Below are 27767 nucleotides of genomic sequence, written 5' to 3'. Positions count from 1 at the left end.
AGGTATGAGCTTTGGTCCCTAACCAGGAGGAAGGCTGCACATTCATAACTGCAAGACTGCACACCGAGAGGCCCCGGCAGGAAGAGATGCAGGGCCCCAGGGGAGGAGAGGTTATTTCTGACTATGAGGCTGAGGACAGTTTCGTGGAAAAGTCTGCACTGAGCTGGGTGTCAAAAGAAGAAGGCAAAATTGTAGGAATAACGCATTTTACATAAGAAGGATGGTATGACAATCCTCCCCACAATTTATCAAGTGTGGGTAATGAGCTTGGCTACATGGGCTGGGGTGACCTTAGAGGCCTTGAGGCCAAAGGAAGGAGAATGAACCCTTCCTTTAATCACAGGGGAGGTCGTGGGAGGTTTGAGTTAGGGACTGATATAGTAGAAACAGTGCTTTGTAAGTATTTTTCTGATCAGAGAACACATTTTGTGGAGTCCCTGAAGCCATGAGAACCATAAAAGACTTTCACTGCCTTTCTGCCTGACATACCCCGACACAGCCTGCAAGGCCAAGCTCAAACAGCACATTCTCTGAAGTTCTTTAAACTTTCTGTATTTGTTTCTGATGGCTGCTGTAACAACTTTCCACAACTAGGGCTTAAAACAATACAAATCTGTTACCTTACAATTCTGGAGGCCAGAAGTCTGAAATCCGTTTCACTGGTCTCGGGTCCGGGCGTCAGCAGGGAGCGCTCCAGGGGCCGTCTGCCCCTGGCCTTCTTCTGCTCCTAGATGCCGCCTGCATTCCTTGGCTCGTGGCTTCTTGCTCACGTCACTACAGACTCTTGTTGTCACCACATTGCCTACTGTTCATTCTGATCCCCCTGCCTCCCTCTTAAAAGGACCCTTGAGATTACATGCGCCTCACCCAAATAAGCGGAATAATCTTCCCATTTCGAGATCCTTAATTTAATTACTTCTGTAAAGTTCCTTTTACCATGTCAATTAACATCTCCACAGGTCTGAGAATTAGGATATGAACATCTCTGGGAGCTATTATTCAGCCTATCTAACTCACCCATCTCTGGAATCCAAAATACTCTGTGAGAGCATCGTTCACACTTTATTGCCCCTTACCCATTACTTGCTAGCTTCTCCTGCTGGTCTTCCCAACAGGAGAAGCTAGCAGGCCTGTGTGCCCAAGGCCTGGTATGGCCTGATAATGCAGTAGCTATAATATATGAAATATAAATACACAAGACAGAGGGGCACTGGAGGCAATAAAAAGGAACGATGGGTGTAGAAGAGGTGTAAAGAAAAACTTGGCAAAACTTATAAGGAGAGCAAGAGAGGACGCAGTTTTAAGGCTGGCTTTTAAGGGAAGTCTGGATAACACAGAGCAGCATGTTCCAGATTTGGAGAGAAAGGTTATTGTCCATGAAGTCACCTTGAATGTGTGTTGTCGACAATGGGACAAATCTGGAAGGCAGTTGGAAAGACCAAGCTTATAAAAGTAGAAAAAGTACCAAAATACAAAGTAGAAACAAAGACCCATTATAAGGTTAATCTCGTTTCTCTTTCAGGCTGGACATCTAACAGACCCACCAAGAACGAGAAAAAAGGTAATTATCAGATGGCCTTCTGCCTCATCTACATGTCTCATCTCTCGTATTGTTGATTTTTCATCTCTCTGGCCTTACTTGATAGTTTCTAAATTAACCAATTCTAATAAAACTTGATTTTATATCATGGAGCTTTTTTACTTGCTGCTTTCAAGCATTAACATGTATGAGGCCAGGACTCCTTCGAGTATTAAAACATTTGAGATAAAGGTGAGAATAATCCTTTAAAATAGATAATAAGACAGAACTGATCTTGTATGTTTGTTTTAGATTAGAATGCCATACTATGTTAAAATAAAACGTAAAAGATGGGGCTGGACTTGGGTAAGCATGATTTTGAAAGGCACAAAACAATACATTTAATGACTATTGCCTTTGCAACGCTGTTTTATCCTTGGTTTTTCTGGGTTCTAGCTTTCATGAAATAAGAATAGAGCAAAAGTGTCCCCATAAAAACATCCTATGGTACCTCGAGCTGACCCAGTGTAGAGGAGAATCCCCCTTAGAATGGCTATATGCATATGTAACAGCAAACAACCAAAATTGCATTCTCACCCCTTCCCTTATATCTTTCCCTCCCTCGCATGCACACACAGGAAGTCCTTCTCTAAGAGACCCTTCTTCAAGGGAAATTCCATTTCCTTTGTGGGACAACACCTAGAGAATAGAGTGATGGGGAGGCAGGTGTGCCCAGTAGGAGAGGCTGCCGACTCGGAACATCTTCTCTTTGTGGAAAGGCCAAAGGGCCTCACCAGACGGGTTTTGCAGACCTCCGTTCCATCTACCAAGATGAATTCCCTCTTTCCTTTGAAGTAGGATCTGGGGTTCACAGACCACCGGTTTCCATGTTGAGAGAATTCCAGGGAAGCCCATGAGATAGTTGGTGCCTTACGGAGTCTCTCTGAGACCGGGCGTGAGAGAGGACCTGTGGGGCAAAGACAGCAGGCGGAAGAACTTCCGCTTTCCTCTGACAGAGGTGACCTGGGCTCTCTCTGCCGTGCCAGAAAGTCGCAGTCTTCACAAAGATGGTTTCTGGGGCTGTCTGATCCATCGACTTTCTGCTAGAAATTCAATATAGGTTCTGCATCCACTGGATTTTCTGAAGAAAAGGGACATGATTCAACCCATTTAAGACCAAATATCTATACCCCATCCTAGGAAGTCAGTCTGGGTTAATCAGTTGAGTTGGTCATCTCCTAGCCCTTCATCACAGGCATTTTTCTTGGTTCCCTCTGGACTTATAGCTCGTAAGGTGTGACCACCTCACTTCTCAGATGGGGGTCCCCTGAGGGTCTCTTCCTTCTCCAACCCCTTTGGGTCTGTCATTTAGGGCAGCTTTCCTGCTGAGTTTCCTGTTAAGCCCACTAGTGATGACTAATTGCTCCAAGATAGTAAGATATAAAATTCCAAGATGATCATTTACTGGCAGCTAGAAACCTCCTCTTCCAACTGATGACAGTATTCATTTATTTGTGCACTTATGTATCCATTCAACAAACAATTGCTGAGCAACTGCTAAGAGCCAGATGATAGGCTTGGCCAATGGCAATGCAAGGAGGCCAAAACGACAGATCTAAACGGTTGTCTCAACTTCATTGCATACCATGGGAGAATGACTAATGGAGAGTTGGGGGTGGGGTTCTAGGATGCTCAGCGAGGCAGGCAGTGATATGGCCATCTCTCAAGTTATTATACCTCAGATCACAATAGGTGGTTTGTCTGTGGCCTCTCTGGCCACAAGCAACTGAGGCAGTCATTGTTCCAGGAGGCCAAATAATTTCACAGATTCCCAATATCAATGCAAGTTCTTGGGATTCAGGAGAAAGAGAAGAAGTGCTTACCTTCAGGAAAAAGAGGTGCAGCACTGGGCCCTTGTGCTCCTTTTATCTTTAGGGCTGTGCCCCAGGAGAGCTGCAGAAAGGGGTGCATTCACAGGGACACTTGCATGGCATCCGGGACCCTGGGCCTGGTGGTCACTGGGGGCTGTGGATGATGAGTCCTCAGCCTGATTCTCTCATTGCAGCTCCAACTTCATCTGTAGAAACCAGGGCCAGACTCCCCCATCACACAGCTTTACATGAACCTGCCTTAAGATCGAGAGCCACAGAATAGAACTTGCATTGGACCAAACTATCACTAACACATAATTTAATGGTTTTATTATTTTCTAGTTAGATATATAGACCCGTTAAAGCAGATATGAAAATTAAGGGAGGGCTGTGGCATGAATCTTTTACATAAAGAAGTCTGCTCAAATGTGTGGTTAATGAAAACTTGTATTCAACATTGTCACACAATCTTTTTCTCTTTTCTATAGACAATAGCAGGGTCTCGCAGCGATGACTTTATTGACCCTTACGTAAGTACTAAATCCCGCCTGTAACCCTAGAATAATCCCGGCCTTTTCCCTGAGTACATTATCTGTGTCATCGCCACTTTTCCCCGAAGGAGCATGTTGCTGTGTGTGATGAGCAAGGGAACAGCAGACGTCATCCATGCCAGGTAGATGGTTCTGGGGTTGGGTGTCTCAGCACAAAAGCATCCTTTCCGTTTGTTCAGTGGAAACCTTCCCATTTCCACATGGGAAGCATGGGAAGCAGAGTTCTGTACCACTGGGGTGTCTAGAGATGGGGCTCGAGGTGGTAATGGGCAGGGCTGGCCTGCAGACTAAGGGCGAGGGGCACTTCTGAGAGGAGAGCAGCATTGTCAAAGGAAAGGAAAATCCTGAACATCCTCTCTGAGGTACAGGCAGAGCCAAGGTGGTTTCATGCTTCAGCCGGAAGGAACAGGCCAGGCCAAGCTGGAGAGTTCCAGGTGTGGACCCTGGCATGAGTCCTACAGAGGAACGTACTCAGAGCAAGTGGATCCCATATGGAGCCCCCGTAGCCCATCCCAACATCATTGGCTAACATAAGAGAATAACTAATGGGCTGGGGGTTCTAGGCCACTCAGAGGGGCAGGCAGTGACATGGCTACCTCTCGGGTTATTCTATCTTGGACCACACTGAGTGATTTGTCTATGGCCCCTCTGCCCTGGGCTGGAGATAGAAGCTGAGGCAGTCATTGTTCCAGACTGACAGGAAACCAATTCATTCCACTGGCACCCAACGTTCAGCAACCTTGACCTAGCATCCTAAAAAGAGTAGTCAGTGTCCATGAGTTTCATCTGCTATGACAAAAATGAAACAAAGTTACATGACCCCATGCCAGGGGGTGTGCCTAAGGATGTCCCTAACAGGTCACTCCACAAGCTTTCCTATGGAAAGGGAGTCCATGAGCAAGAGGCACCTTGCAGCTTAGAATTCCTCATATATGTGACTTTCGTACCTCTTCTTATATGGAATTTATAAATGAAGAAAATTGAAGTATCTCCCAATTCATCTCAGCTCACTGAGCCCAAGAATGAAATTCTTTTTTTTTTAATTAATTAATTTATTTTATGGTGATATTGGTTAATGAAATCCGATGTTTCAGCTGTACGCTTTAACAGTAAGGCATATATATACTGACATTGTGTGTTCACCTCTCACAGTTAGATTTCTTTCTGTCACCACGTATTTGACCCCCTTTATCCTGTCCACCTCCATCCTCCCCCTATCCTCTGGTAACTACTAGTCTATAGTCCATGTCCATGAGTCTCTGTTTGTTTGTCCTATTCATTTGTTGCTTTTGGGTTTATGCCCCACATATAAGTAATATCATGTGATTTTCAACTTTGTCTGGCTTATTTTGCTTAGCATGATTATCTCGAGGTCCATCCATGTTGTCACAACTGGCAGTATTTCATCTCTTCTTATGGCTGAGTAATATTTCATTGTATATATGTGCCACAGCTTCTTTAGTCAATCACCTATTGTAGGACACTTCGATTGCTCCCATGTCCTGGCCACTATGAATAATGCTACTATGAACATTGGTGTGCAAATACCTTTTCAGATATATATTTTCAAGTCTTTGGGATAGATACCCAGTAGACAGATTGCTGGATCATATCATTGATCAATTCTCAGTTTTTTGAGGAAACTTCATACTGTTTTCCATAATGGCTATACCAATTTGCAATCCCACCAGCAGTGTATAAGGGTTCCTTTTTCTCTGCATCCTCTCCAACATTTGTTATTACTTGTCCTGTTGATTATAGCTATTTTAACAGGTATGAGATGGTATCTCATTGTGGTTTAGATTTGCATTTCCCTGATAGCTAGCGATGATGAGCATCTTTTCACATATTTGTTAGCCATTTATATGTCCTCTAGGGAGAAGTGTCTGTTCAGGTCCTCTGCCCATTTTTGATTGGATCATTTGGTTTTTTGTTGTTATTGGGTTATATGAGTTCTTTGTATATTTTGAATATTAGGCCCTTATCAGAGGTGTTGCTTGTAAATACATTTTCCCATTCAGATGGTTGTCTCTTTACCTTGTCTATGGTTTCTTTTGTTGTGCAGAAGCTTTTTAGTTTGATGTAGTCCCACCAAAAATGATATTCTGACTGTTATGACTTATAACTCAAATAGCAGGCCATTTTTCTTTGGCTAATAAGATAGTATTATGATTAGGGCCTTTCTATCTTTGCAGCAGTGGATCTCACAGAAGCACTGAGAATGAGATGAGATATTTAAAAATTGGGATCAGCAAGACCGATGATGGATTAGCTATCTGGGATGGGGAAAGGGAAGAACCCGTGTTCACTTCCAGGCTGCTGGGTGAATGACGGGGTGCTCGGTGGGATGGGGAGCACTAAAAGGGTCGTAGATTCAAGACAGGAAGATAAGGAATGTGGTCAGGATCAGGATGGGTTTTAGACACGATGAAAGACATCTAACTGGAGATGATGAAAAGTTGTGTGTGGGTGTTTGGGGCTCGAAAGGAAATCAGAGACACAGATCTCAAATTCTGGGGATAAATGTAGTGGCCAATGTGGTCGTGGCAGTAGTCGTGGTCAACCAGGGGTCATAGGATGAAGCCCCAAGGAATTCCAATATTCTAAGTGAGGAACCTGAAAAGATAGAGGCAGAATGTTAAGGACAAACCCCAAGAGAGTAGAGTGTCACAGAACAAAGCATAGTGTTCGTACAAGGAAGAGGTGGAAGGGGTCCCTCGGTCACCTTCCCTCTTCATCACCACCCACCAGCATCCCAACCACCCACCACTGGGTGGGCCAGTCCCCAAGTCTGTGCATTATTTTATATGTCACACAAGGATTTGAATTCCTCCTTCTAACCCATGGTGTACATGAGGTATTTTCATCTAAGTTTAGAGCTGTTACCCACTGATCAAAACATTTCCCCAGCACACAGTTCTCAGACTGATGCTATCTTTCTGCTCGGGTGGCTCCAGGAGAGGAGTCGAATCTTTCTGGGCTTTTCTCCATCACAGACGCATGACCTTCCTACATAGAAATTTTAGTATGTAGTAATAACAGTTACATGTTATTGTCATATAGGTTAGCACCCCAAAAAAAAAAGAAAACGTGATTTTTCTTGCCTACCAACGGGCTCATTTCTTGACCAATTCTTATTTTGGTTTATAAATTCTATCATTTTTAACCTGTGCTTTTTCATTGTATAATACTTAGATGCAAACACTGTCAAGTTTTTAACTTCACTAAATAAAATTTCATTTAGCTCAAGGTCCCACATATTAAGATTAGTGGAAAATCTAGCATCAATCAATTTTGTGGGCTCCTTCACCTTCCTTATAGACAACAAGGCACCAAATCACACACAGGTCCCATGGTGGCTGTTACCACATTCCCTGGCCATTCAGAGATGGCACCTCTGCCCCTCATATGCCAAGCTGAGTCATGGGGCATCTTCCCCAGGCTCCCAGAGCTGAGGAGCTCGATCCTCCCCAGCACCCCACTGGTCATCTGTGTCTATGGGCTATTCCAATCCAGAGGTACTGTCACAGGCCCAGGGGCTCTCTATAATCTAAGAATGCCTTCCCAGGCCCTTCAACTCATGGGGAACTTATGTCTGAGAAAATAGGGTGCAGTGATATCTCAGAAGTTTATTCAATCATATTCAATTATCAGTAAATTACTCTTTGATGAGTCCATTTTGATGATGCAATGTAGACAACCAGATAAGACACCGTATTCCTGAGCTAGATTTTGCCAGCAGAATAATAAATTGCTCAGATTATCTTTAATTCATCCTTTTTTGTTGTTGTTTGCCTTTCAATGTCAGAATCTGTCTTCATAAGGAAAACTTTCCTGATCTAACATGCAGCCACTTCCTCCTGAACTTCCCCGCAGACTAGAATGTCTTCTGAAATCTCTGCTCACTGTCGTTCCTTAACATTTTGAGGGCAGAAATTTACAAGTGCCACCTTGGTACGAGCAAAGGCTGTGTGTTCTAGAGTCCCAGCATGCCAACTTTCTGGAGTCTTGCTGACTGAATTATTTCTGCACTATTTTCCCTTCCAGCCACAAAACTCAAATATATGTGAAGTATGCCGTAATGGAGGAACGCTATACTGCTGCGATACTTGTCCAAAGTCCTTTCATGAGAAATGCCACATCCAGCAAATAGATGCCGACAGGTCAGTGAGCCCTTCCTTATTGTGGTATAGGTCCTCTCATCATGCACACTCAGACTGCAAAGTCTGTCTCTGGTTGTATGCGTCTTGGTGCAGAGAGAGCAGGGTCCTTAATTACCCAGAAATATGACCCAGAGCTACCTAATGGTGCTGGCAGCAGTAGATTAATGAGAAGTATAACAAAAAAGAGGAGTCACCCCCATCTCACCTCCCCCACTTGGTTCCCAGACCTGAGTGGGGTGATGCCACCATTAGCTGCTAGTTTAAAGCATATACCACCTTCCGTGGGAACTTCACAAAGCTGGAAAAGCTGGGGTCATAATGAGCCTTCAGAAGGCCATTCTTCCCATAGTCTATCAAGTCAGCTGCCCCTGGGTCACATGGTACATGAATTAAAGATAAGGCCTATGAATTCTACGGGTGTCAACCCACTGCTACATTTCTTTTGCCATAGAATGTATCTTTGGTCAGAGGTGATGGTATGCGGGCTAACATAGATGGATAAAGTGATTCTACAAATGGTGGTGGGGGCAGAAGATGGTGTGTGCCCTCATAGGGACAGAGCATTGCCTTCCACAATTAGAGGAATCTAACATAACCCACCTGATCTCAGAGGCAGAAGACAGATCCGCACTTTTTTGTTGAGCTCACATGTAGTCCCTACACCACAGACTTTGTAATGGGCTTCTTTTCTTTTCAATAACAGTAGACATATGGTATTATATTAGTTGCAGGTGTACGACATAGTGGTTAGACATTCATCTACCTTACAAAGTGATCACCCCCACACCATCCGTAATTATTACAATATTACTGACTATATTCCCTATGCTATACTTTACATCCTGCTACTTTTTATAACTGGCGATTTGTACATCTTAATCTGTAATGGACTTCTTGAGCGAGCACTAGAGTGGCCCAGGAGAGAGGCTAGATGACATCTCTAAGACGAATCATTATATCCACCTGATTATCAAGGGCCTCCCAGCATGGAGAGCCTGATAGAGAGGAGTGGAGAATGACTCTACGGGCAAATGGAAAATATATGACACTCTCTTGGTAAATTTCCTTTCCAAAAAGCAGCATAGATCCTGGGTATAGATATGGCAGTGCCAAGGGGGAAGGTGCCTATGGCTTGTGCTATGTGCTTATTCAGCAAAATTGAGAGGCAAGCGCTGGTTTCCTGACATTTCCTATGACCTGATGGTTCCTCAAGGCCCTGGACTCCAGTGCTTACAGTACTAGTGTTCAACACTTGATCTGATGGACAAGGCCCATTACCATGCTCACAGTGACTCAGATGGGCACCCCAAGTTTTGAGGTGAATAAGAGTCCATCACCCACCATGGCACCTCAACAGACTGTCAGCCCTGCTACCACTACTGACGGGAGGGGTGTCTTTGGCAATTGAGCCCAAATGGGGTGCTAGTACAGAGAGGCCTCCAAGAGAGAAGTTGGATACAAAGTGGAAAACATTGGTCATTCTTGAATAGAGGACTTTAACAGCTGTAGACACAGTGGCTGCTTCACAGAGAACTTGCCCTTGCTCACTTTACGTCCTGCTTCTCAGGAGCCCATGGAGTTGTATCTTCTGCCAGATAAAAGTTATTCAGAAACGTCACCCAGAAAGTCAAGCATGGTATCAGGAATCTGAGGTCCTGGAGAGGCAGATGGTGTCTGAGGAACAGTTGGTGAGTTGAAATGTGATCCTGAAGCCTGCTGCTTTCTAGTTAGTTGTGAGATGAAGCAGTATTCAGAGGGGGCTGGAGGAATGGTGCCCAAAGGCAGGCTGCTATCCCTTGCTATGCTTTGATCACATGACCTAAAACCAAAATTCATAATATTGCAAAGGAAATACTCATCCCATGTGTGTTTCAGAGTTCGCGGGTTTGGGAGTTGTGTGTTTCCTCTCAGCATGCATAAGAGTTCACTCTCTCCAAGCACTTCCACTGAAGATCTCCTTTCTCTTTTGTAGAAATGTGAGTTCCTCCTCTTGAAGGTCTATAGCTGTCCACAAAGCTTCATTTTTGCTTCAAAACCATGTTACGTAAGTAACAGCAACAAAATCCCAATTTGGCATTTATAAAATTTGTGATATAAATCAAACAAGTACTAGTTGCCATTATCTTTGCCTTATTGATGGATATCTGGTCAGCTTAGTCAGCTCTTAGCAGCTTAAGCTGTTATAACAACAAAATGCCACATACTGAGTGACTTCAACAACAGAGGCTGGAAGTCCAAGACCTAGTTGCCAGTATGGTCAGATTCTGGTGCGAGCCCTCCTCCAGTTTGCAGATGGCCAACTTTGTATTGTGTCCCCAGATGGTGAGAACAGAGGGGGAGGATTCTCTGAGATGCCCTTAATAAGGGCACTAATCCCATTCATGAGGGCTCCACCCCCATGGCCTAACTATCTCCCAAGGGCCCACCTTCTAACACCATCACATTGGAGGTCAGGGTTTCACCATATGGATTGGGGGGTGGAGCAGACACAAACACTCAGGCCATAGCTGTGAGGCCCTACGGAAAGTAGACTTGGAATCCTATTAACAGTCTACTCTTTGGTACTTTTGTCAACAGGACACAAATCTATCTCAGGCCCCGAAGAAGCCCATGTGGTTAGACAAAATCAAGAAACAGCTGATTAAGAAGTTGTACTGCCGAGTGAAGTATTTTGTGGGGAACATGCGCCTCATCTTTCTGAACCACAAGGCAATTTACAAAGTAAGTGGCACTCCTTGCCTCCCTTCTTCTTTGATTGATTCGCTCTGCCTTTCATCTTCTTGTATCAGGTAAATGCTACAGCTTTCCTCGTCATGCTGCGAGCCCACATGAGTAAAAATTCTGGAAGCATCCTAAACGCCCTGCAGTCTACAGAGGGGAAAATACTAACAAACCAGAAGTGTCATCGCAGACATCACCTTAGGACCTCAGAGTCTGCTCATGCCTAGATAACTGGTTTTCTCCACAGAGAACAGCAGACTGCAGACATAGTCCCTTCCATAGGAAACAAGTGCATTTAATGATTCTCTTCTCTAAAGGGAAATTCCAAATCAAATTTCTCAAATTTCAAAATTTTGGATTTCTTCACATCAGAATTCCTTAGAACTGTATCAAAAAGTTAACAAGGATTGCTTCAAAGAGTGAGAAAGAAGGAAAAAGGGAAGCACAGTGAATTTGCCATAGACATTTCAGTACTACCATATTGTTAAAAGTAATATGTACTGTGTTTAAAACTCAAATAACCAGAATTTTTTCAAATAAAATTGATCAATGAATTTCTGATTGAAAACCTAGACTTGCAATATCGTACTATTTTTGATTCTCTGTCTTCCGATAAAGAGAAATGATCGAGCTCTCAGGGAAGATAAGCTATTCTCACTGAATCAATTCTCACTTAACGTTTGGGGTAGCCTAGAATGAAGTCCGGTTATCTGAAACTTTGAGAGTCTGAGCTTATTGGCAATGGCTATTATTGCTTTTGTTTTGCTTTCTCAGGACGTAAACTTTATCGACCTTGGACTTCAAGTCGAGGAGACATTTGAAACTCATTTCCGGGAGATTTTTGCAATTCAATCAGTGGGAGCAGCTAGCTGTCGGTCTGAGCCCATTGTTTTGTAATACAGCCCTTTTCTATCTCCCCCTTAGAAGCCTTACAAAGAACACAACACACGTGTCCTCGCTGATCCTTCTGCTTGTGCAAACATATCATGCTTTTTTGTTTGTTTGTTTGTTATCATTCATTTATTTTTCTAAATAAAATTTAAAATTGCCTTGTCAAATTCTCTTATTGAGCAATTTGGGGGGGGGTGAAATTTACAATAGAAAATATTCCGTCTTTCTGAATAGGATCACATTATATGGATTCATTTATTTGAATTATTCATTAGATTCTTAAGTGATATTTTCTGTTCTTTTCTCCTCCCCACATAGGACTCACTCATTTCTTTTTTTTCTCTCAGGTATTTTATACTTTTTCTTGTTATTATGAAAGTGATCTTTTTCCCATTACATTTTATTATTGATTATTGCTTGTTATAGAAAGCAACTGTTTATATATTTTGATAAAGCTACTGGTCTCTGCTTACAAAACTGAATACTGGATAGCATCCTTTTTTGCCTTTTCCCCCATGGCATCGGGAATTTTCAATTCATAAAATCATAATTGGTGCAACTAATGGATCATTTCTCACTTCAGCACTAAGACCTCTGACAATTTCTTTTTTTGTTTGTTTTTATTAGCTTTGAGTATACACTACATTGGTTAGACATTTATATGGTTTATAAAAGATCTCCCTAATGGCTCCTTTTCTCCTCTGGTTTTCCACCTAGCCAATATATGAATGCTGACTATTGATTCTATTGAAGAACGCCTCTGCCGTGGCATCCTGGTGAACTTGCATGCCTCCACATAGCCCACATGGGCAAGACTTAAATGTGCCTGATTTAAGTTTTGGCAGGATGCTCTCTGATCCTTCCAGAACAAGAGAGCATAGGAGGCTTGTGAGTAGCTGCTGGAAGTCAATTTCCCCATTAACTCACAGCCTTATCTTGCAGAGGCTATCGTGACATTCGCTCCTTGCATTCCAATTTCCGATGAGGTATGAGGCCTTCTGCCCCTTTGTTGAGGGTACAGCTACAGGCTATAAAATTGCCTAGCTGCAACATGACTGTGTACGCTCACTCATGTTACACCGTTTGCCATCCACATCCCCTTTTGTCTTCATACAACCCTGTGGCACAGAGGATGTGAGAGGCTGGCATCTTCTCTTCTTCCTTTGTTGTCTAAGTGATAAACTATCTGAATATGAAAAGAGTCCATAATTTCTTTACCAGCCAAATCAGTCAGCCTTGCTTGACAGGTTCCCAGACCCAAAATATCCTGGTTATAGAAAAAAGAGTACCATATATTGGTAGCTGGTTCAGAGCACACACTACACCATTCTGGGAAGTACTTCAACCTCAGATATTATTGTCTCCAGCTGGCTCCAAAGTTGAGTATCCAATATGCCATTTCAACATTCAATAATGAAATTTGGTTATTGGAGTAGAAAATGTTAAAGGTTAAATCAATTTATGTATGTAAAGCACTTGAAGTCATATCTAAGACACAGGAATGTGTCATTGTGGCTACATGTGCAGGGATTCTGTATTTAGCACATTAATTCAAGCAAAAGACAACAACCCAAGTTGTCTGCTCAGCTAGTTGATGGAAACTGAGACAAATGGAGGCCATAATAACCAAAGTTGACATGTTTCCTCACCCTTCTGAAAGTGACCAGTGTCTATTTTCCAAGTTAACGATGCTCTAGAAAAAGGAAAATTCCCACATCCTTAAAGGATTATTGAGCAGGGGCCCTCGGCAAATTCTAGAGGCCTGAAATGCCATAATAACCTATCTAACAGAAGGGGTTTAGGTAATAAATGCAGCTTTGATCTCATGGTAGATCTAGTTTTTAAAGTTTATCATTATAATTGACAAATTATTTAGGGGGATGGTCTCCTGAACAAGTAAAATGTTCAGGGATCCTGCCAGAAAGTAAAAGTTCTAGGACCATGGTTATCTAGAAAACCTGGTAAATTCCATCGCAGACCAAGAAAAATATTTTAGCCCTGACGCCCTCCTACAGCATATCCTATTTCAAGCCTTTGCCTCCTAATAAAATTGTATTTTTTCATTTAGAGTGGCTGTTTAAATTTTGACCTATTTTTTCCTTTTTAACTTTTTTTATTTGCTTCGCTGGGTTAGGAGGATTCAGTAAAGTGGCTTTACTGGTTGCATCATTACCTAAGAATCACTTTTCTGGTCTATCACTTATTATTTGTGGCAGAGACAGTAATATTCACCAGATATTACGTGCACATCCCTAAATTTTCCATTCCCTTGCATTAGGCAGGGCCAAATGTCTAATACACTCACCAATGGGCTATGATTAGAGGTGGCATGTGTCACTTGCAAACTAATTCATAGAAGAGCCATAAAAATTCTCCATTATACCCTCTCTCCTGCTACGTTGATTATTGAGGCCTTGTTTTGAGATGAGCTGGAAGATTGACACAGCCTGGTACATGTATTTACTGCCACCCCAGAGGGGCCCCCAGATCTCCTGTGAGCTTTGAGTAAGCAGGAAGTAAACCTGCTGTGGAAGCTGGTGGACCTGAGGGTTAATGCCACAGCATAACCTAGCAAGACCTGGCTTATAAATATTGGAAACAACAGATAACATTTGTAGGAGTGGGTTTTTAGAGAGTTAGACCAGAAAGAGTAGAATATAAGATTGGATAATGGAGATCTCATCGACATGGAAGCCCTCTCCTATGAATCAGAGCATAAGGTACTGCAAGGGCGCTTGTAACAGTTCTATCTATGACTGAGTTGGCTCCTTGAAATTTGGACAAAAAGATGGTATTTAGTAAATGAGGTGCAAATGCCCCCAAATGCCTCAACATATCAAAGAAGGAGTCAGAAGGTTTAGGAAGGTAGAAATGTCAAAGCAGATATATTACATGAGACCAGAAAACATGACCATGGCTGTGTTACCCATACGAGCCTAGAGGATATCCCCTCCACTAAACAGCATGGTACTGGCAGAAAAATAGACATACAGACCAGTGGAACAGAATCGAGAGTCCAGAAGAAATTCTATGTTTATATGGGCAAATAATTTTCAATAAAAGTGCTGAAAACATATAGTGGATAAAGGAAAGTCTCTTCAATAAATGGTGCTGGAAAAACTTGAAAGCCACCTGCAAAAGAATGAAACTTGACTATCACCACACACCAAAATTAACTCAAAATGGATTAAGGACCTGAATATAAGACCTGAAACAATAAATAACATAGACAAAAACACAGGAACTGAACTCATGGACCTTGGTGCTTGCTTCAGCAGCAATATACCAAAACTGGAATGATACAGAGGTTAGCATGGCCCCTCTGCAAGGATGACACACAAATTCGTGAAGCGTTCCATATTTTGTGCAGTGACCTAGCCTCCTCACACCCAGTGGTGATTAAAAAAAAAAGAAATGGTGGGGTTAGGAATGGTCTCCCAAGAAACCCGCCCTGTATTTGCACTGAGGCTCTCCCAGTGTCCCACCAGATCCCAGCTCGCTCAAGTGGCAGCACTACCTAGACGGTCTCCTGCCATCTCCATGGTCACCCAGAAACATTAAAGATAAATAATAACAAATAAAAATTGAAAAAATTACCTCGTGAACCTTGGACTTAAAGAGGATTTTATGAATTTGCCCTCAAAGACAAGGGAAGCAAAAGCAAAAATAAATGAATGGGAATGCATCAAACTAAAAAACTTCTGCACAGCAAAAGAAACTGTCAACAAGGTAAGGAGACAACCATCCAAATGGGAAAATATATTTGCAAGCAACGCCTCCAATAAGGGCCTAATGTCCAAAATGTACAAAGAACTCATACAACTCAATAACAACAATAACAAAAACAAGCCAATTAAAAAATGGGCAGAGGACCTGAACAGACGCTTTTCCCAAGAAGAAATAAAAATGGCCAACAAACATATGAAAAAATGTTCAGCATCACTAGTTATTAGGGAAATGCAAAGCAAAACCACAATGAGATACCACCTCACACCTGTGAGAATGGCTATCAACAGGAAAAGTAATAACAAGTATTGGAGAGGATGCAGAGAAAAACGAACCCTCATACACTGCTGGTGGGACTGCAGATTGGTACAACCACCATGGAAAACAGTATGGAGATTCCTCAAAAAACTAAAAATTGATCTACCATACGATCCAGCAATCTATCTACTGGGTATTTGCCCCTAAAGACTTGAAAACATATATCCGAAAAGATATTTGCACACCAATGTTCATAGCAGCCTTATTCACAGTGGCCAGGACATGGAAGCAACCAAAGTGTCCTACGATAGATGATCAGATAAAGATGCTGTGGTATATATATACAATGGAATATTACTCAGCCATAAGAAGAGATGAAATACTGTCATTTTTGACAATATGAATGGACCTCGAGAGAATCATGCTAAGTGAAATAAGCCAGACAGAAAAAGTTGAAAACCACATGATATCATTTATATGTGGGATATAAATCTAAATGTAACAAATGAGCAGGACAAACAAACAGAGACTCAGGGACATGGACAATAGACTAGTGGTTACCGGGAGCAGGGAGGTAGATGGGGTAAACAATGTCAAATATTTGGTTACAGAAAGAAATCTAATTATGGGCTGTGAACACACAACACAATATATACGTGCCTTCTGTTGAATTGTACACCTGAAACTTCCTGGATTTTGTCAACCAATGTCAACATAATAAAAAAAAAATGCCTTTAGTGATGTCCACTTGCCCTGTCACCCTCGATCTTTTCGGATGATTAACTAACTTAAAAGAGTCTTCCCGGGAAAAGTATCAACAGCTATCAGCCAGTTCGCGATAGACTAACTTTGGATCCAGTATACCAAATATAAATTAATGTGTGGCTGAATTGTCATGGGGAGACATAATAAACTTAATTTACATCACATATTTCTTCGGCGATGAAGGAGCGATCTCTGAGGCCTCAGAGAAAGGCAACGGCTTTGTTATTGCCTTTGCTGTCTCCACCTTATTTTCCTGGAAGTGATTCAAGATTTCACAGGAAATTGTCTCCTTGTTCTGCAATATTGGAAACATCCTAAAGAAAAAAAAAACACAATGAGAAAAGAAATGTTAAGATTTCGAGATGCCCACACCACAAAAAAAAAAAAAAAAAAAAAAAAAAAAAAAAAAAAATTCTAGGCCAGGTCTAGATAACTTCACTTGTGAATTCTTCAAAATATACATTTAAGGAAAGATATTAACCAATCTTACACAATTCTGTCAATAAATGAAGACAAAAGGAACACACACTCCCAACGTGCTATAGGAGGACACCGTAACCCTGATACAAAACCTGACAAGATGTTACAAAAATGAAAAGTACAGGTCAATATCTCCCATAAACATAGATGGAAAATCTCCTCCAGAACACTAGCAAATCAAATCCAGCAACAGATAAAAAGAATAATATATCATTGACTAACTGGGACTTGTCTTAAGATTTTTAACATTTCAAAATCAAGAAATCTATATCACCACATTAAAAAAAAACAAAGGAGGAAACCCTACAATAATCACAATAGATCAAAAAAAAAAAAAGCACTTGGTAAAATTCAACATCTGTTCCCTTTTTTTTTTAACTCTCAGAAAACTAAATATAGGAAGTAATTCTTTTTTTTTTATGTGAGGCAACCCTTGGTTGACTTCACAGATTGCAAGGACCTTGTTGGTTTACAATCCCTTATTAATACTTTTTTTATGTCTATAGACCTGGTCTTCCTAGGTGGTCTCCCATCCAAATACTAGCCAGGCCCGACCCTGCTTAGCTTCTGAGATCAGATGGAATTGGGCTTGTTCAGAGTGGCACGGCCATAGACGAAAGTAACTTTTTAAATCCAATAAAGTATATATAGGAAAAACTATGGCTAAGGTCATATTTAAAGGTGAAATATTAAGTACTTTCCAACTCGATTTAAGAGCAAGACAAAGATACTCACTGTCGCCGTTTCTATTTCATGTTCACTGGAAATTCTAGCCAATGTGAGAAGGCTATGAAAATGAATTTTAAAAATAAACCTAAAAGAGAAGAAATAGAACGGCCATTGTTTGTTTGTGTATTTATAAAAATATTTATAGCCAAACTATTAGAATTAATTAGTAATTTAGCAAAGCAACTGGATTCAAGGTCAATATGCAAAAGTCAACTGTATTTCTACATACTTGCAGAAAACAAGTTGAAATAAAAATAAAAAATAATACCATTTCTAAAAACTTCAAAACCATCAAAGAAAAAAAAAGACAAATCTAACAAAAGATGTACAAGGACACTAGACTGAAAATCACAAAGCATTTGCTGAGAGAATCTTTTAAAGCCAAAATAAATGGAAAGTTATACCATGTTTATGGATGGAAGACTAAATATTAAGGTGTCGATTCTCTCCAATTGATCTATAGATCCAATATAGTTTCAATAAAATTCAACCAGAGGCAGCCAATATGCTTCTTGGCTCAAGTGTGCCAGACATGGTCACCAGTGCCACCACCACCACCATGAATGCAAGAGAAGGAATGTCTCAGGCAGGGCCCCTCTGCAGGGATCTGTTTTTGGACACCTTCCTGCGGGAACAGGTCCAGGAACCTGGGGAGGTTCCAGGCAAGACTGACCTCATAGAGCCGGTCAATCTCGAGTCCTGCCCAGACGGTGACAGCAATCCGGACGACAATGTGGCTCTGCGGCTGCCTTCATCAGGGCGAGTTGGAACGGAAAGGAAGGCTGCCCTTCACTGCCACGCTGCCCGGGATGGTGCCAAAGACCATGGGTTGACAACAGCTCTGCGTGCATTATTTCACTTATGTTTTGGATACTGGAAAAAGTATATAATGGTATAAACTAGAATCCAAACCAATCTAAAATTGATTTTTTCCCCATGTTAAAATTTAGCCCACGTTTCAAGAGACTGAGCACAGAGGCCAGACCAGAAGTAGATTTGGAGTCATGCTGGGAGTAGAATCCTCTGGCTCCAGTCACGCCACCACCCCCTCTGAGCTCTCCCAGAGGGCAGATAATGAGCAAAATAAATGATTTTTTAAAAATTTTAAATCCCTGCATTTTGGGTGATTTTTTTCACAGTAGTATAACTAGAACAGATATTGAAGTTGTAACAAAAACATAAACCACGTGACATCGGCTTGGGACCAAGCAGTGGGTGAAAACCTACAGGTCCCCAGGGAGCTGTCAGTGGGACTTACAGGGCAGTGAGAAAAGTGTCACCGGAAGCCAGAGGAATGGACACTCTCGTTATGTAGCAGTGGAAAGTTTTATGAAACTCACTTGCGCTAATGTGGAGACGTAGGAAATACACCTAACGAACTCAGTGACCTAGTTAAGGAGATTTCTAGGCAAAGAGTTGAGGATGTCAAGAACACTTCGCATGGGATGGCTCAAGGGCATAAGAATGAAGACGATCTAGATCTTATAAAGCAAGATAAACACGGCTAACATCCAGCTATATCTACATTTCCAGACAACGATTTTTTTCATTCATACTCTGCCATCACTCAGCAAAGGATTTTAAGTGATGTTTTTAATATCTGAAAAATTATAAGTTAAAGTTAAATAGAAATTGGACTGAAAAGAAAAGGAGAGCAGAACATGGACTCAAACCAGGACATGAGAGATCCAGGTGGGACTGTGGCTCTGATGTGATGGTCCGCAGGTCCTACAGTGAAAAATATTGCATCCTTTTGTCTTTGGGCTGTTTAAGCTGGTGGACATTTAATGTTAACTGTCTCAACTTCTATTCATCTAGTCTTTACAGTCTTTGGGACTCCACCTAGGTTCAAACAGTAAAGGGGAAGTTTGTCTCAACCCCCCTCTTCCTCCCTCCTTTGACAAAACCATATTCCACCAGTGGAAGAGACTAGACTCTGGTGGCAAGTTGCAGAAAGCTGATGATTGTGACAGCCCCAGCCATGTGATGCTTGGCTAGCAAACAGACAGACGAGAATGAGGATCCTGAAGCTCTACGAGATTTATTGGACTTTGGGTTTAGGTACAGGAAACCTCAGTAGAATTAACACAAACCTCAGTGCTAAGGAAATTAAACGATCTATGTTGGGAGTACTCAGCTCAAAGAAAGAGGGCATTTTTATTTGTTCCCCAGAACGACTCAGCCATAAGAAAGGATGAAATATCGCCATGGTAAAGGCATGGATGGACCTGGAGGGTGTTATGCTAAGTGAAATAAGCCAGACAGGGAAAGGCAAAGACTGTGTGATTTCACTTGTAGGCGGAATCTAAGAAAACAAAACAAACGAGCAAACAAAACTGCCACGTCCAGCGCAGCCTGTTTGCTACCTGAGCGGGAACAGGGGGAGATGCTGAAAAGAAAGAGAGAGTGAAAAAGGTTGGATCAGGAGGACCACTGTCCACTGGTGATGGGCAGTGATGCCGTGTTATTTTTGCAAGCCGCTTCTACATCAGAGCACACAGTTACCGGCTAAGATAAGATTATCCTCTGCACAACCACCCAACCCACACCCAGCTATGATCTTTAGTCATTCACTCTGCTGGTAGCTATGAGCATATTTCCCTATCTCAGATGAAGCAACACCACGCTGTTCTTGTTCCCCTCACTCACAACAATTTGTACTTCCCCATTCCTAGGAGGGTTTGTTACGGTGAGGCAACCCTTGGTTGGCCTCACAGATTGCAAGGACACCATCAGTTTACAAGCCACTCTCCACATCTCCCCCTTCCTTTTTCTTATTAAGCCGCAGAGCATGCAATGTCACATGAGACTGGGCTATTTGTCATTGGAGGATTCGGCAGCCGACTGAAAAAGCACAAAAGAATACAACTAGTAAGCATATAATTCCAGCCAAAATCCAAAAAGTATGTTTCAGCATATTCAAAGGATTAAACCCTTGCAAACTATCTAATAAATCTTTAGCTAAGTCTTTTGGATTGATAATAGTATCCTTTGCATTCCGTATAACTAGAATCTCCTGATGCAAATGATGCAAATCTACACTTAAATTATTATGGTGCCAAATGCCTTGTAAATGCAATCGCACCTGTTGCCAATTCCACTTAGACTGATTATAGATTACACAAAATACACCAGTCTCATAGATACGCAGAACAGATTGGTGTCTGCCAGAGGGGAGGGGGTTGCGGGTGGGGGAAATGAGAGAAGGGCATCAAGAGGTACACACTTCCAGTTTAAAATAAATAAGTCACAGGAACGTGATGCAAAGTACGGTGACTATAGTCAAGAATGTTGTATCGCAAATTGGAAATTTGCTAAGAAAGTCAATCTTAAAAGTTCTTATCACAGGAAAAAAAAAAAAAACGTGTACCTTTGTATGGTGACAGAGGATACACGGCGATCACTTCACAATGAATACAAATGTGGAATTGTTGTGTCGTACACTTGAACCCTCAGAATTCAGTATGTGAAGGATAAGGCTTTAGAAGAAATAAAAAGAGATCGGTTTAAGAACTAGGTTTTGGCCTAGTGGTCAAAATACAAAAAGCGAGAAAGAAAAACGATGCTGTGATCCCATCAGAGCCCCATGCAGGAGACGATGGGAGAACTAACCTAGGAGGCAGGTTGAACTCGGAAAAATCCTGCTGGGACGACTTGAAGGAAGAACGTGATAACAGGCCTTTTCACGGCTGCAGGGAGGGGACTGGCACGGGGCATTTCTTCCCCCAAAGAGACACTGTAGTTTATTCAAGGCTTGGAACACCCAGAAGCAGAGGAAGATTTGCAGCTGGGGGAAGGCAGGGGCCAGCAGACATGACCACTGGTAACTGTCTTTGTAAGCTTTGCCCAAAGTAGCTTCGGTTCAGGGTTCTGTGCTGAGGGGTGAGTCTGGGCTGAGACCTGGGGTTTATCACTCAGAGGAGTAGGTGCCCTGGTCCGTGAAATTCAACAGCAGGAGGCAGCGGCGGCAGCAGTGGCCACTGTGGCTGAAGGGAAAAGAGCCCGGGCTTCGTCCTGTGGATGAGAATTGGAAGCAAAGAGCAGGAGCCTAAGCACTTTTGGTGGAACGTTCGTTCCCAACACCTGATGTCTTCCTCCAGGAGGGGGGACATCAATCGGCGTGATACCTTCCTCCTCCCTGTGAGAAACAAGTTCTTAGATGTTTCTAGAGAGGGAACATGGGCTATGAAGTGTGGTTTCTTCCCTCCCATCCCTCTGGAGCCAGCCACAGGGCAGAAAGGAATGAGGTGAAGCCTCTAGACTGATGCTTCAGGTATAGAATTGCAAGAGCAGGCCTTGCCTGGCTAGGGCAGGTGCCCCGTATGAAGACACCCATTATGGTCACATCTCTAAGCCATGTCCCCCCAGTCCAGTTTTGATTAGTAATTAAACAGAGGTTATGATCTCCAACTACATGACTTCTTATTTCTCTCTTAAGTGGCTCTGGAATCAAGCACCTAAATGGTGTTATTCTGTGTTATTGTGTGGCCCCCATGAATTCCCACAAAAACCAAGTGAGGCACAAAGCTACAGTCTTTACTTGGAGGGGTGCCTATTATAAATGAAACTGCCTCTCTAGACACGTCCAACCCCGACTCACCATCGGTGTGCCAGAGCACAAGGCTCAAAGGGCGAATGGAACAGAAGATTTTACACATCCAAGCCTTAAGGACGGGAGGGAACATCACGGAAAACGGCAGAGTAGGAAGCACCAGGAATCTGTCCCTCCACTTAGACAACAACTGTACTAGCAGAAACCGTCTGATGTCACAATGTTAGAACCCCGGAGCCTATCTGAATGCTTGTAGCTTCCAGGAGAGAGCTTGACTGGTAAATTGTGGCTAGTTTTGGCTAATTTCAGCCTCTGATGCTGTAATGATTACCCACCCACCCCCTACCCCCCAGCCCAGTGGCAGGCAGCCGAGCCCGCATTCCTGGTGTGGCTTGCTGGAGCCAGGGTGGGCAAGAAGGAACTAGTCCTCCAAGCATCAGGACTCTGCGCTCCGATCGCCGATCCCGGCTTTTCATCTCAGAGGTGCAGGAGCCAAGGCGGGCAGCCTTGTTGCAACCCCACGGGCTGAGGTGGCCTCCTGGGATTTAAAAGAGTTGCATCTAGTTTTATTTGTTTTTTGTTTTTCTTTTTCCTTTTCTCCTCTTTTGGAAGCCAGACATTTAAGATTAGGACATTCAAAGGCAACCGTGTACACAGGGCAATTTAGAAAGCCACCGCACGTGCCCAGAGACAGATGCAGGTTCAGAAAAGACCTGAAAAGAACTTAAGCTTTCTCCTCTAGTTGATCTTTGGCACAGAGATAGTCTTCTATATATATATATATATATATATATATATATATATATATATATATATACACATATTATTAAGAAGGCAAAATTAAGATAGCGTCTAAAAGAAATAAATACTTAGGAATAAATCTAGCCAAAGAACTAAAAGACTTTATGCTGAAAACAAACTACAAAACATTGCTGAAAAAAATTAAAGAGGGCCTAGGTAAATGTAAAGACATCCCATGTTCATGAACAGGAAGATTTACATTGTTAAGATGTCAGCACTACCCAAAGCACTCTACAGAGTCATCGCTTGTTGTCAAAATTCCAACAGCCTTTTTCACAGAAAACGGAAAAGCTGATCCTCAAATTTATATGAAATTGCAAGGGATTCTGAATAGCCAAAATAATCTTGAAAAAGAAGAAGAAAGTTAGAAGACTTGCCCTTTCCAACTTTGAAATGTTGTACAATGCTACAGTAATTAAAACAGTATGGCACTAGCAAAAGGACGGAAATATAGATCCATGAAATAGAGTACAAAGACCAGAAATAAACACACACACACACACACACACACACACACACATACACACAGTCCATTTTCAACAAGGTTACCAAAACCATTCAATGGCAAAAGGATAGTCTTTTCAACAAATGATGCTGTGGAAACTGGATATCCACGCACAAAAGAATAAATTTGGACCCATACCTTACCCAATATACAAAAATTAACTTAAAATAGATCACAGGTATAACATTAAGAGGCAAAACTATAAAGCCCCTAGAAGATAATATTGGGAGAAATCTTCACAACCTAGAGTCAGCAGCAATTTCACAGATATGACACCAAAAGCACAGGCAGCAAAAGAAAACTTAGATAACTTGGACTTCATCAAAATTAAGAGCTTTTGTGCATCAAAAGACACTATAGAGAAAGTGAAAAGACAATCTACAAAACAGGAGAAATATTTGCAGTTCATATACCTGATAGGGATTAACATTCAGAATATATAAAGAACTTCCGAAGTTCAAAACCAACAACAAATCCACAAACGACTCGATTTAAAAATGGGCAGAGGATGTAAGCAGACATTTCTCCGAAGATGTACAAATGATCGGTAAGCACATGAAAAGGTGCTCGAAGTCAGCAGTCATTACGGAGCTGTAAATCGAAACCACAAGGAGCCGTCACGTCGTTCCTACGAGGGCGGCTATAATAAAAATTAAAACATTTTTTTTTTAAACCACATGCAGAAAGTAAGAAGCATTGGTGACGATGTGGAGAATTCGGAGCCCTCAAGCACTGCTGTCGGGAATGTAAAGCAGTACAGCCGCTGTGGAAGACAGCTCGGTAGCTCCTCAAAAAACTAAACATTAAACCAAGTGACCCAGCGATTCCACTCCTAAACATCTAGCCAAAAGAAAGCAGAGATGCAAACAGATATTTGTGTACCAGCGTTTGCAGCAGCATTATCTACAATGGCCAAAAAGTGGAAACAACTCGTACCCATCAGCATATGAATGATAAATGTAATGTGGGGTGAACCATTCTTCAGCCAAGAGAAGGTGTTAAATTTTTGTTGTATGTCACCACCTGAATGGACTTTGAATACATTATGCTAAGTGAAACAAGCCTGACACAGGACAAGTGTATGATTCCACTTCCGTGAGTTACTTAGAATAAGCAAATTCATAGACAGAGAAAGTAGTAGATAGATGACCAGGGACTGGAGGCAGGGATGGGGTGGGGGTCGGGGGTAAGTTATCTTTTAATGGGTACAGAGTTTATGTTGGGAGTGACGAAAATGTTTTCTTAATAAATGGTGGTGATGGTTATGCAATAACGTGACATTGAATTCTTCACTTACAAATGATTAAAACGATAAATATGTATATACATATACATATATATATCTTCCCACAAGTTTTAAAATAATGGAAGAGGGCTCTATGATTTGAATTTGGAGCTTTGTGTTCATCATTCCCACTAGGCTGTCAGGTGGTGCTTCCTGGAAAAGCCAGGAAGCGAGAGCCGAGCATAATTGGGGGCAGAAAAGTAAATGGGATGGGAGGCAGATTCTCAGAGTGAGACTCTTGTGGATAACTCGTGTCACAACAAATATCAGGAACTTTTCAGAGGCACATCTGAGCTTCTTACTTCTGCTGGTTTAAACTGTGTACAAAGAAGGGATAGCAAAAAAAAAAAAAAAAAGCACTTGATGTCAGCCCGAAGCAGGCCTTCCAGGATTCTGCTCCTCCCCACCCCTACCCCTCACCCCTAGATTCAGCCGCACCCTGGGGTGAACTAGTTAGGCTGTTAGGTTTCACAAAAAACAAAGGGAAGAAATTCAGGATGAAGAGGACTTCCTGTCCCTTGCTCCTCGCTCTTCCCCAGAGGAAGGAATCCCCATCTGATCCAATCCCTTCCCAAGACCCTGGCTTAAGGACAGAAATATGGATCCGCTGAACCGCTAAGGCCGCGGCACAGCGCTTGGGCAACACGAAAGGTCAGCTCGGGTGAGAGACGGGGCGGGCCCTCCGCTTCTTGCACAAGCGTTTACTGGAAGTCAGTTGCTGGCATCATTTCAGCTGGCTGGGGACCCAGTCCCTTTCCCAAAGCAGCCTCCGCCTTGTGGGGCTGAGGTTAGCCAAGACGCCCCACTAAAGCCATTCCCATTATTGAAGCTTGAACATGTTTTTGACCCAGTGAGGAAATAGCTGCGGTCCCGGCTCCTTCGAGGGCCTCCCTCTTTTCCCTCACCCCCGCCCCACAGACCACCACCGCAATCAGCAACCTGATGCCAGGGGTCCTCCCGGAACCGGCTCGGGCCTTCGGCAGGCGTCAGTTCTCATCCAAAGCACACAGAGCACAATGGAAAGAAAGACTCTACTACCAGGGTTACTTTTCATTCTAATTTTAGCCAGTGAAACTTCATTTTAAATTTACATTTTACCTTACAGCTTTCTGTGTCTCTAGGTTCTCCAGAAGTCTACATTGCCCTCTGGTGGCAGAATGTTGCTATTGCATGCTCCTCTTAAATATCTTGTTCCTTTTTCCCCTCATTTCAACCGGTTGTCCTTCTTGGGGGAAAAAATAGAACTCTCTTCTCGACTTCTAACAACAACAACAACAAAAAAAAAAACCCTCAAAATCAAGTTTTGAAGTGCCATCATTTTTCTCTAAATAAGGGTGAAATTACATAAGAAATTGGTGTCTGAGATGGTTTTCCTGCTGGCAGTCTCTATGCCCAAAAATGGATTTATGACCTAGACAGAGAAGATTTCATCCAAATTGTGAGGGAGCCCTGTGTCTCCGACTCTTTCCGCCCACTTTCTGAACTGTCCATCTTCCTAGGTCTCTGCGACCTCCGTTGGGCCCCGGCGTCCCCCGCCCTGCGGATCCCTCCAAGGTGAGCGGACTCACCTCGGAGCCAAGGGTGTGCGACGCTGCAGACGAGGCAGATGGCGCCTGGGTGCCCACCTGGACAGCCTGCCCCGGAGCAGAGCCTGCTGGCTTCCGCTGCCTTGAGCTACACATTCTCCATCCTGTGGGTACTTCCTGCAAATGGACTCAACGGTGGCTTGAACGGAGAAGAAAAACCTGGGTACGGAGGTGAGTGTAACCACGGCAGACCACCGTATTGGAAGGGGAGATGTGAGGCGGGCTGTTGTACGTGGTCCCGGTCATGGGGAGGGCGTGGTCCACCCCCCCCCACCCACCCCTCAGGGGGTTTCTGGCAGGTGTTGGTGCACAGCGTCTGACTGTTGTGCTGGAGGTGATGCGTGGTGGAGGACCAGAGGTGACATGAAGAGAGCCCTCCCCCCCCACCCCCAGAGGGAGCTGGCTCTGTGAAATGTGCGGTTGACAGACAGAATCAAACGCTTCATGTGCTCAGGAGGGGGGTCCTACAGGGGACGGGGTGGTCCTTGTCAGACCGACAACCAGAACCAAGATGGCATCATGGAAGGGGCTTCAGGAAATAATATCTGCATAGAGCATCCGCCCGGGGCACCCGAGCGTTGAGAGTAGGTGCAACGGGGCGCGTTTCCCCTGCGTTGGGAGGAGGAAAGCGGCCCCACAAATGAAAGAACTTCATGTCCCAAATCTGAAAGCTTAAGTCCGAAGGAATGAAGAAATCTTTAAGATGTTTCTCCCCGGCATGAACATAGAGGACGTTGCATAAATCCTAAATGTTTTGCTGGACAAATACTGTGACCTCTTTCAAATATTCGATACCAGTCTCTTTCCATATGGCCTTTCGAAGGGTGCTAACTGTGGACCACAGCGTTCCATTGTCCCACCCTCTGTTAGGCGTCAGGAGGCTGTTTCTGCCCAGCTGTCCCCAAAGCAATCCATAGAGGGGTGAATCGGTATCGGTTGTATTCATATTTTGGTTTTCAGAAAAAGAGGAATAAACAGGAGGTAATGGGGGGAAATCATTTCCAAATGTATAAGTAACAGAGAACAGGTCTTTTTTGCAGAGAGCTTAGAGCAAAACACTCTTCGGCTCCACGCACATCAAATACAGAGACTAAAACATCCCTGCCACTGAGTCATGACTGAGTCGTGAAGTCCCCAGGACGAGGAGGCAGCTACACAGGGCAGAGCATGACAGGACAATGTCCACATGGGACGAATGAACAGAACCGGCTGAATCGGAATAGGACGGAAGAGCAGTCCAGGCAGGATCCAAGAAGTGACCATTTCCAGGGCCCTGCTCGGGGGAGCTTTCACTTAAGAAGAATCAGTCAGAAGTGCATCTTCAGCCTCTCCACATCCATGAATCCTTTCGTTGTCTTTCTGAA

General features: G+C 43.0%; 1 protein-coding gene, 1 long non-coding RNA gene, 1 other non-coding gene and 1 pseudogene across 13 annotated transcripts in view; 2 read left to right on the top strand and 2 right to left on the bottom strand.

The window, feature by feature from the left end:
* The window catches only part of SP100 (SP100 nuclear antigen), a 75493-nt gene extending 63610 nt beyond the window's left edge, over positions 1–11883 (top strand). For 7 of the 9 annotated variants that reach the window (XM_016134678.2, XM_016134682.2, XM_016134680.2 and 4 more), the window contains 8 exons: positions 1523–1561; positions 3879–3920; positions 4010–4063; positions 7989–8104; positions 9672–9792; positions 10077–10148; positions 10682–10825; positions 11600–11883. In XM_016134678.2, coding sequence (XP_015990164.2) covers positions 1523–1561; positions 3879–3920; positions 4010–4063; positions 7989–8104; positions 9672–9792; positions 10077–10148; positions 10682–10825; positions 11600–11722 — 711 coding nt within the window. In that variant the 3' untranslated portion in view covers positions 11723–11883. The remainder of the gene's footprint in view (positions 1–1522; positions 1562–3878; positions 3921–4009; positions 4064–7988; positions 8105–9671; positions 9793–10076; positions 10149–10681; positions 10826–11599) is intronic. The other 2 variants (XM_036236150.1, XM_016134679.2) reach the window with 1 other exon arrangement.
* Positions 1270–26502, bottom strand: LOC107504968. 3 transcript variants are annotated; one of them, XR_004955582.1, is made up of 5 exons: positions 26386–26502; positions 25757–26076; positions 17681–17759; positions 16624–16779; positions 1270–3648 (listed from the first exon to the last, which is right to left on the bottom strand). It is a non-coding gene; the product is annotated as an uncharacterized LOC107504968 (long non-coding RNA). The 3 variants fall into 3 exon arrangements; XR_004955583.1 differs by having other exon boundaries at positions 25916–26076; XR_004955584.1 differs by lacking the exons at positions 25757–26076; positions 26386–26502 and adding an exon at positions 18348–21032.
* On the top strand, positions 14980–15081 carry LOC118614464. The gene has a single exon (XR_004956064.1). It is a non-coding gene; the product is annotated as a U6 spliceosomal RNA (small nuclear RNA).
* Positions 17443–17560, bottom strand: LOC118614145 (annotated as a pseudogene).
* Positions 26503–27767: the final 1265 nt, after the last annotated feature.

This window comes from Rousettus aegyptiacus, unplaced genomic scaffold (genome assembly GCF_014176215.1).
Source record: "Rousettus aegyptiacus isolate mRouAeg1 unplaced genomic scaffold, mRouAeg1.p scaffold_m13_p_2, whole genome shotgun sequence".
NCBI lineage: Eukaryota > Metazoa > Chordata > Mammalia > Chiroptera > Pteropodidae > Rousettus > Rousettus aegyptiacus.
The sequence above is the reverse complement of the archived record's forward strand: the minus strand, read 5'-3'. Positions and strand labels throughout refer to the sequence as shown.